The 9407-nt window shown below is 59.8% G+C and overlaps 2 protein-coding genes across 11 annotated transcripts in view; both read left to right on the top strand.

Annotated features, from left to right (window-relative positions):
• DAZAP1 (DAZ associated protein 1) overlaps positions 1 to 2875 on the top strand; it is a 22057-nt gene extending 19182 nt beyond the window's left edge. For 8 of the 10 annotated variants that reach the window (XM_024134278.3, XM_024134277.3, XM_028484656.2 and 5 more), the window contains 2 exons: positions 431 to 607; positions 1985 to 2875. In XM_024134278.3, the coding sequence (XP_023990046.1) occupies positions 431 to 607; positions 1985 to 2157 (350 nt within the window). In that variant the 3' untranslated portion in view covers positions 2158 to 2875. Of the gene's footprint in view, positions 1 to 430; positions 608 to 1196; positions 1286 to 1984 lie in introns of all 10 variants that reach the window. The other 2 variants (XM_028484659.2, XM_028484658.2) reach the window with 1 other exon arrangement.
• Positions 2876 to 6516: 3641 nt separating this feature from the next.
• RPS15 (ribosomal protein S15) lies at positions 6517 to 8262 on the top strand. The gene is made up of 4 exons (XM_024134464.3): positions 6517 to 6576; positions 6972 to 7057; positions 7799 to 8033; positions 8117 to 8262. Exons 1-4 carry the CDS (start codon positions 6574 to 6576, stop codon positions 8228 to 8230), a joined length of 438 nt encoding a protein of 145 aa, XP_023990232.1. The 5' UTR covers positions 6517 to 6573; the 3' UTR covers positions 8231 to 8262.
• Positions 8263 to 9407: the final 1145 nt, after the last annotated feature.

The raw sequence follows: 9407 nt of genomic DNA, 5'->3' as shown, positions 1-9407 counted from the left end.
CCCGGTGGCCAGGGACCCGCCCCCCCCCCCCCCCCACCCCCCCGCCCCTGGGACCGGGCAGTGCAGCCCTGTAGCCCGGACCAGGGCCTGCGGGGCACCTGATGACCGCGTGCCCTTACAGGAGGGGCGCCTGCTCCTGGCACAGCCCCCGGCCAGTTTCATTTCTGACGAGAAAGAGCGGCGCGCCCTTCAAGGGCGTCTCACGACTTCCCGCTTTCCCAAGGCCACCCGGGCTGTGGCCCTGCCCCACTAGGCATGTGCTACCAGGCTGGCGGCTGGCGGGCTGTGCCCGGCGGGTGTCGTTTCCTCGGCTGCGGGCCCGGCCTATGGGTGTCCTCGAGGCCAGGCTGCTGGGGTGGAGGTGGTCCGGGCGGCTCGCCAAGGGCGAGCACCGCGTCTGTGTCTGTCTTTCCTGTCTGTCTGCCTGCAGGTTTTGGTTACGGGCCTCCACCTCCCCCACCAGATCAGTTCGCCCCCCCGGGGGTCCCCCCACCGCCGGCCACTCCGGGGGCTGCACCTCTGGCCTTCCCACCGCCTCCGTCTCAGGCCGCCCCGGACATGAGCAAACCGCCGTCGGCACAGCCCGACTTCCCGTACAGCCAGTACGGTGAGTGCCTCGCTCCCCGCATCCACGCGCCACGGGGAGAGCTTGAGAGACCCAGTCTCGAGCGGGCCTGAAGCAGGCGCTTGATTTCTGGGGTCTCGGCCAGGGCGCTGGCGCGGAGGAGCATCCGCGGCTGGCAGATGTCCGGGGCCTGTGCCTGGGGGCGCCCCGGCAGGCCCTGCCGCCTTTGGGTGTCTGGGTTTGTAGGGCGCAGGGCGGGTGTGAGGGCCGTGCGACGTCAGCATTGTGCGTCCCTAAGGGTGCTTGCCAGGTAGATGCTGGAGCCCGGGGTCTGCACCCAGCAGAGGAGCTCCTGTGGGGACAGGGTGGGCCTGGGGCTCTGCTGGCGCTGAGCAGATGCCCCCAGCACCCCTACACTGCACGCTCTTGTTCCCCTGGGGGCCTTGCCTAGCCGCGGTCCCTGAGCATGTGGGTTCTCGCCTCACCCGGAGCAGGACGCGGCGGCGGTGGCGGGTGTGGGGTCGCCGGCCCCCGGTGGGGGTGTGCGAGCGACAGCGCGTGTGCCCCTCCCCACCCCTGCTCCTCTGCCGAGGCCGCCTGGGGCAGTCAGCCTGGTCTCGTCTTTTGCCAGGCCTGGGTACCTCTTCTCCAGAGCCGCCAGGCTTCGGCCCTCACTTTGTTTACACTCTTATGGTCAGGCTGAGCAGTGATGTGGCCTAGGTAGGTGGCGCCTCCTCCTCCACGGTCCCCACTGCCTGCGCCCGGGCCACGATGTCGCCTCCTCTGCCATCCTGGGCGGGGGTGGACTCGGCGGTGCCCTCGGGGACGGGCCCTTGCCGGGGCAAGGATCTCGGCCGGCCACTGCCCCGCTGGCCCCGAGCTCTCCTTCCATGGGGCAGTACGGTGGGCGTCTGGGCCCCCGGGACGACCCCCTCCGCCGCGCATGGTGCGGGTCTGCTCCTGCTTGGAGGAGGGGCTGCCCGACCTGGACGGGCTGTGCAGGCAGCACCGTCAGGGCCAAGCTCTGTACCTGTACCTCAGGCTGGCCTGTCACGTTTCCTCCCATCCTGAATTCTGTGCTGAGTCCACCCTGTGTTCCACCCGAGGACAAACTTTCTAGAAGCCTGTGGTCCACCAAGGCAGGCCAGATAATCTGTGTCTCCAGGCTCAAGGGCCTCTCTGGCCGTGAGGGCAGGGCAGTGAGTGGGGAAAGGGGCTGAGAGCAGACGGGACAGACGAGGGGTCCGAGGGGTCTCGGAGCTGCTTTTTTTCCTGTGCAAGACAGCTGCCCAGGGTCCTGCCGAGGCTCCCAGGTGGGCCCTCCACCCTCCGGGTCCACTCCCTGCCCCGCGCAGGGCCCTGGCCCTGGGTGCCAGTGGAAGCGGAAGTGGTCCCAACTCACTGAGCTCTTCCCCACAGGTTACGGACAGGACTTGGCGGGCTTCGGACAGGGCTTCTCAGACCCCAGCCAGCAGCCCCCCTCCTACGGGGGCCCCTCGGTGCCCGGATCGGGGGGTCCCCCCGCCGGCGGAAGTGGCTTTGGACGCGGTCAGAACCACAACGTACAAGGATTCCACCCCTACCGACGCTAGCCGCAGCACCTTGAGGATGTCAGGCGGCTGAGGCCAGGATTCAAACTTGTGAACTCGTGACAATCACAAACTTGGGGAAAATACCAACTGGAGCGTGGGGGGCTTCTGGCGGTGGCTGTGGGCATCTGGACCGAAGTTTTTAAACGTATTCTTTCTCTAACCCATCAGCTCAATAAAAAAGTCACTGGTTCAACAACAGGGTTAAAAAAATTCTTCAGCTTTAATTCAAAACTTCAGGTTTCTTTTTCTTCCTTTTTTTTGAAATTATTTTCCTGAGCCTTTATTTTACCGTATATTGTAAACTTTTATGTTAAAGAAAAAAATATACATTTACAAATTGTGAGATTTTTAAGAGAAATTTTCTACAATGTATACTCGCTTATTTTTTAATTTAAAACAGGGTTTCTGTCGGCACTGGTGGAGGTGAGGGGCGTTTTTAGTCCCTCACTCCTGGCTTTGAGGGTTGGGACTCGTTGGTCCAGAAACTCTGGGAGCTTAAAGAAGAAATCTACTGAGTGTGTTTTGGTTTTTGTTTATTCTTTGCTTTTGTCGACTGGCGTGCCTGGCCACATCTGCAGGTGCGCCGTGGGGCCGCGCTCGCCTGCGTCCGCCCTGGCGTCAAGGACCAGGAGGCCGGGCCAGCCCATCTCCCGCGCTTGGGGCTTCAGGGCGTCCCCGCTGACCGGTTTGAATAAAGAAAGTGCGTTTGGATTAGAAACCCATGCTGTGTCCGTTATTCCCTCTGCTGGGAGGAGCCCCTTTCCTTGCGGGGAGCCCGGGCCCTCCTCAGCAGGTCTGGGGCTTTGGGGGATCTGGTCTGGGGTGGGGCTGGTCAGAGCTGCAGACCCACTGTGAGGGACCCTGGGTCCCAGGGTTCAGAGGCCACTTGCTGGGCTCCGAGGAAGAGACGTCTGCACACGCGTGGGTGGGGCTGGCCAGGCCTCCCCCGCCCCTGCGGGAGTGACACCTGGACTGTGGCCTCGGGCAGGCCGCTCATCTTTCCACGAAGTGGGCTGTGGACATGGGTGGGGGGGCTGTCGGCACCCCCAGTTCAGGGCCGGTGGGGTGCAGCTCAGGGAGCTGAAGGTCGTCATGGTGGGCACTTGGTGGGGCCCAGCTGTTGTTCACAGGGCCCGAGAGGCAGGGCCAGGCCTGGGCAGTGGAGCAGCAAAGGGGGATCCCAGAGATGCGGAGGGAACCTGGGGGCCAGGGAGGCGGGGTGGGACGAGTTCCCACCTGCAGAGTCCCCTCTGCCACGTGAAGTGACGGGGCCATTCTGTTGTCGTAAAAACGACAAGATTTCAGAACATAAATCCTGGATGGCTCCAGTGTGCCAGGCTTGAGAATGCGGTGAACTAGACAGCTGGAGAGCCCCAGCCCAGTGCACTTTGCGGGGGAAGGGAAGCTTGGCTCAGCCCAGAAAGCTAGTGAAACGGGCATCTTCTCCCCCAGACCCAGGATGACCCTCCAAGACTGCACCCCTCCTCCTCCCATCCCTCCGGTTCACAGAAGCAGCAGGATCAGGCAGAGTGGGGGACCTCGTGCCCGCACCCTCCAGTCCCCACCATGTGTCGTTGCATTGTTAAAAGTTAACTCCTTACATCAGCAAGATGAATTCTCTGCAAAATTACAGTCTCTTGGCCAAAGGGTGGCGTGCAATCATTGAAGGGCCTTCCAGCCAGCCAGTAGCTCCCAGGACCACGTTTGCCTCCATAAACTTGGGCAAGCCCGCTTCACACCTTCACACCCTGATAGACACTTCCTGCAGTCCCAAACACAGTGCTTGTACCCCACTGGGGCACGGAGGGACGTCCCCTCCTTTGCGTGAAGCCTAATTGGCTATCCCCCCCACCCCGCCCCATTGTGGAAATGGCTGAGGAGGGCTCAGACTTCCCGTCCCCTCCAGGCCAGCCCCAGCTCCCCACAAAGCCACTTGGCCAAGCCTAGTTGGTAGGGGGCTGGAGACAGTCACCTCGTGCCCCACACGCAAACTGAGTGAGGCGCGGTGGAGTCATATGGCGGGGGAGGGGAGGGCATTGGCCTTTTCTCTTGTTTTATCTTCTCATTCCTACCTCAGGCCCTTTGCACATTCACTCCCTCTTCCTGGACCTCAGCCTCCGTGCAGGGCTGGTTGCATCCTCGATCCATTCATGGAGCTTACCCCTGCCAAACGTTTAACTGTTTTCTATGTATCACGTCTTTTTGTTCTTGTATGCCTCTGTTACGGCTTTCTTTTGCATTCAGTGACTATTTTCTAGTGTAGCTAGAAAATTAATTCTTTTAATTTTTTTCACTGTGCTTTTTGAGTTTTTTTAGGGCTTGTTCTAATGTTTACCACACACATCTGTTGGGTTGCTTTTTACTGTGACAAAATAGAAGATTGGTAGGGGACTTCCCTGGTGGTCCAGTGGCTAAGACTCCACACTTTCACTGCAGGAGGCACAGGTTTGATCCCTGGTCAGGGAACTAAGATCCACATGCCACACAGCCAAAAAAAAAAAAAAAATTAAAAAAAATACAAGATTGGCCATTTTTAACTTTTTTTTTTTTAATTTATTTTATTTGTTGCTACGCACTGGCTTTTCTCTGATTGTGGTGAGCGGGGGCTACTCCACGTTGAGGTGCGTGGGCTTCTCTTGTTGTGGAGCACGAGCTCTTGGCGTGTGGGCTTCAGTAGTTGTGGCACACGGGCTCAGTAGTTGTGGCTCACGGGCTCTAGAGCACAGGCTCAGTAGTTGTGGCGCACGGGCTTAGTTGCTCCGCGGCATGTGGGATCTTCCCGGGCCAGGGATCAAACCCGTGTCCCCTGCATTGGCAGGAGGATTCTTAACCACTGCACCACCAGGGAAGCCCCTATTTTTAACTATTTTTTAAGTGCACAGCTCAGTGGCATTAAGTACATGCACATTGCTGTGCAACCATCCCCCCCCATCCATCTCCAGAACTTTCTCTTCCCAAACTGAAACTCTTAACTCCCCATCCTCCTCTCCTAGCCCCTGACCCCCACCATCTACTTCCTGCCTCTATGGACTTGGGTCCTCTGGAGACCTCACATGGGTGGGATTATGCAGTATTTTGTCCTTCTATGTCTGGATTCTCTCACTGATGTCCTCAAGGTCCATCCACATTGTGGCATGTGTCAAAATTTCCTTCCTTTTTAAGGCTCAATTATATGTCACTGTGTGGGTGGACCTCATTGTGTTTATCCCTCATTCATGGATGGACACTTGGGTTGTTTCCACCTTTTGGCTACTGTGAATCATGCTGCTGTGAACATGGGTGTGCAAATCTGCTGGAGTCCCTGCTTTCAGTTCTTTGGGGTATGCACGCAGGAGTGGGATTGCTGGGCCATATGGTACCACATACATCTTAATGTACCAGAATCGCCTTCAGGTGGACCCCTTGTTCCAGTGACTATTGAAAGCGTACTCCTATATAGCTCTCATCCCTCGGCCTGTCCTTGCTCTTCTTGTTAGACATATTACATGCTTATGTGTTGCAAACCTAGCACTGCAATGTTGCAGTTGTTACTTTTTTTTTTTTTGGGTTCTTGCATAAAGTTTGGGATTCTATTCAGAAGGAAGAAGAGGAGGATGACTGCTGGAGAGGAACCAACAGCATCTTCTTTTTTTTTTTTTTTTTTTGGCGGTACGCGGGACTCTCACCGTTGTGGCCTCTCATGTTGCGGAGCACAGGCTCCGGACACGCAGGCTCAGCGGCCGTGGCTCACGGGCCCAGCCGCTCCGTGGCATGTGGGATCTTCCCGGACCGGGGCACGAACCCGCGTCCCCTGCATCGGCAGGCGGACTCCCAACCACTGCGCCACCAGGGAAGCCCCAGTTGTTACTTTATATCGATATAAGTTTGTCTGTTAAAGGCTGGCTGGTCCCTATCAGCGAAGCCTTTTCTGACCATCTGTACAAAGCCAGTGTCCCAACCCCCCGAGTTTCCTTTTGGCTCAGATATCTGTATGACCTTGTTTCTTACGGGTCTGTCTCGCCCACTGGGACGCGAGCTCCCTAGGGGAGGGCCAGTCCCGAACCCAGACAGCGCGCTTACTGCAAACAGGCACTCCATAAAGACTTTTTTACGTGAATTTCATTATGGAGATTACGGAGCACGAATATGAGTTTCCAAAACGGGCGGCGACGCGTCCCACGTCCCCCAGTTGAGGAAGGGGCTCCCAAATACTAGGCGGCCGGCCCCAGCCTGGGGGGGTCCGAGCACCCAAGGTTGGCAGAGGCTCCTTTATTCCTCGCAGCCAGCGCTCTGGCCTCCGGACAGCAGAGGGCGCGCGTCCTCCTCTGGGAAAGCGGAAGCGCGCGCGCGCGCGCAGCCCGGGGGAGGGACAGGTGAGAGGCCTCGCGATAACTGCGCAGGCGCAGAAAGGACGAGCCTTTCTGAAAAGCCGACAAGATGGTGAGTGTCACGGTTACCGTGTCTGTCCCGGGCCTATCCGGCGCCATCCGAGCTCTGGCCGCGCAATGGAGGCCGGGGTCAGGCTGCGCGGCTGCGGCGGCCTCCTGAAGGCCTCCGGAATCGCCGCCGGACATGGGGGCTCAGGGCGGGCCTGCTGGGTGTCGGAACGACCCGGGGCAGGGAAGGCCTGTGTCGGCCCGCTTGTCCCAGCCGAGCCCCCGTAGCCCCGGGCCGCCCGGGCCGTCCCGGGACGGTCCCGAGGTGGTGCGCCCCCGTGGGCTTCCGTACCTGGGAGGGCCGCACGTTTCTCGGCGGGAGCCGCGGGTCCGGTGATGCCGCCGCAGGCTGGGAGGTGGGTCTCGGGGTCCCGCTCACCCGTATCCCGGCCCGCGCAGGCGGAAGTGGAGCAGAAGAAGAAGCGGACCTTCCGTAAGTTCACCTACCGCGGCGTGGACCTCGACCAGCTGCTTGACATGTCCTAGTAAGTGGCGGCCGGGCGGGGGTGGGGGGCCCGAGGGCTGGGGGCTGCAGCCTGACCTGCGGCCGCGGCCGTAGACCGTGTGTAAAGGAGAGGGCGGGGCTGCGTGCGGATAAAATTCCACGTAGAGATGTTGAGGATCGAATTTAAGAGGATTTGGACGTGTTTTCGTCCGCTCGGAAATGTAAACGCTGGCCTAGTTCGCGAGCCTCTTGAGATCGGGCAGCTGCAGGCTGGGATTTGGGACGTGGGCGGGAGTTTGCAGAGTTTGGCTGGAGGAGCTGGAAGCTTTTAGGCAGGGTGGGTGCGACGCCCTGGCCCCCAGATGGGGAGGAAGGCTTGCGGACGGCCAAGGACGCCTTTTTTCCTGGAGGTGTGCGCGGGTCTGGCTCGGAGGGGCCGGCTTCCTGGGGGCACAGCACAGGGTCCTCGTTGGCTGTGGGTTTCTCAGGGTGGCCCCGCTCCTGGGTTCTTGAGGCCTTCGGGGCAGAGCAGTTTGCCCGCGAAGTTCGGCCTCAACTGAGCTACCTCTTTTCTTGGCTCGGCTTCCTTGTTTGTAGACAGCGTGGGGGAAGCGGGGCCGTTCTTGAACCGGAGGGCTTTATCCCGAACATTCGGCGCCACGGGCCCTGGCAGGGCTGCGAGTGTTGCTTTGGGGGCTCTACGGGAAGCGGGAATGTCAGTGGGCGGGCGGTGGGGGTGAGCCGGGGTTTAGGCTGCCCGCACTGTGCGCTTTGCCTGCAGTGAGCAGCTGATGCAGCTGTACAGCGCGCGGCAACGGCGGCGGCTGAACCGTGGCCTCCGGAGGAAGCAGCACTCGCTGCTGAAGCGGCTGCGCAAGGCCAAGAAGGAGGCGCCGCCCATGGAGAAGCCCGAGGTGGTGAAGACGCACCTGCGTGACATGATCATCCTGCCCGAGATGGTGGGCAGCATGGTGGGCGTCTACAATGGCAAGACTTTCAACCAGGTGGAAATCAAGGTGCGTGTGGGCTGTGCTGGGCCAGGGTGGGCGGGGCCTGGCCACCCACGCGCGCCTGACCACCCTGCTCCCTTCCTCCTCAGCCTGAGATGATCGGCCACTACCTAGGCGAGTTCTCCATCACCTACAAGCCTGTGAAGCACGGCCGGCCCGGCATTGGGGCCACCCACTCCTCCCGCTTCATCCCCCTTAAGTAGCCTGCTGGCCAATAAAGGTAGAGACTTGTCTAGTCCCGGGTGCGACCAGTTCTTCCCATCTGTGGTGCTTCCGGTCCACCCCCCAGGGAAGGGGCTGGGCCTGGTCACAGAACCTGGAGGCTCAGGTGGGTCATGGGTCATTGTTGGACAGTGTGTGGCCCTGGGTTTCCTGCTGTAGACACAGCCCCTGTCGGGTAGGCTGAGGCTAGGGAACGGGTGGGTTGGGCTCTGTGATAAGTCCCGGGATGTCCAGGGGCCTGCGCTGCCTGCATCGGTGCCTCTTCTTGGCTCTCCCTGTGCTCCTGATCAGCTTCCAAAAACCTTCCACAGTAACCCCGGGGCCCCGAGCCTTGGATTGAGCCTTCCTGGGGTGTCCTGTGGGTGGGGTCTCCACCGTGTTCCCTAAGTCTTCCTGCTCAGATCTTGTTTCCTTCACGATGGGAAAGATGGCCGATGCCCCAGTGGATGGACAGGCACGGTGACTGTCCAAGCAGCAGTGAGGCCCTAAGGGGTTCCTGCGACTCGCTGGTGGGATGTGGAAGAAAGCGGATGGGACTCCCAGGTTCTGGCCTGAGCTACTGGAAGGCTGGAGTTGCCATCAGCCAAGGTGGGGAGCAGGGGGTGTCCTGCAGGTGGCCTTTAGGCGCCCAAGTCTGCACCGTAGTTTAGAATGTGAGGGGCGGCCACAGTCCAGCCATGGAGGCGGGGAGGAGATGGTTGAAAGGAGCTTCTCCCCCTGTGACTGCTGCTCTGGGCTTCTTTTCCAGAATTTCTGTTTTAACGTAATTTGCTCGTACTGTTATATCTTGATCTGGAGTTCAATTGAACAGAAAGCGCAGCTCATCGTGTCGAGTGGAGAAGGCAGGAGACAGATTGCGTGACAGGATTAAGCGCTCGGGCGGGCCCAGCTGGCAGAAGGACCCGAGTGCTGAGACTAGGTTCTTTTCGGTCTGTCTTGTGTCCCTGATTCATGGAGGGCTCCTGTAAACCCTTAAGGAGAAGAGAGCAACCTGTTAGGAACAGGGCTGACGTATAAACAGACACACGTCAGAATGCTGCTGGGCCTCTCGTTCCTAACATGCGCACAGGCCAGGAGCCAGAGCGCTGCAGAAACAGTGAGCTTCCATGGGCTGAGAAAGGACAGGTGGGCCTGACCTACACCTGGCAGGAGGGAAGG

The sequence above is a fragment of the Physeter macrocephalus genome, unplaced genomic scaffold, assembly GCF_002837175.3.
Source record: "Physeter macrocephalus isolate SW-GA unplaced genomic scaffold, ASM283717v5 random_208, whole genome shotgun sequence".
Classification (NCBI taxonomy): Eukaryota; Metazoa; Chordata; class Mammalia; order Artiodactyla; family Physeteridae; genus Physeter; species Physeter macrocephalus.
This window is presented reverse-complemented; position numbering and strand designations above follow the sequence as displayed.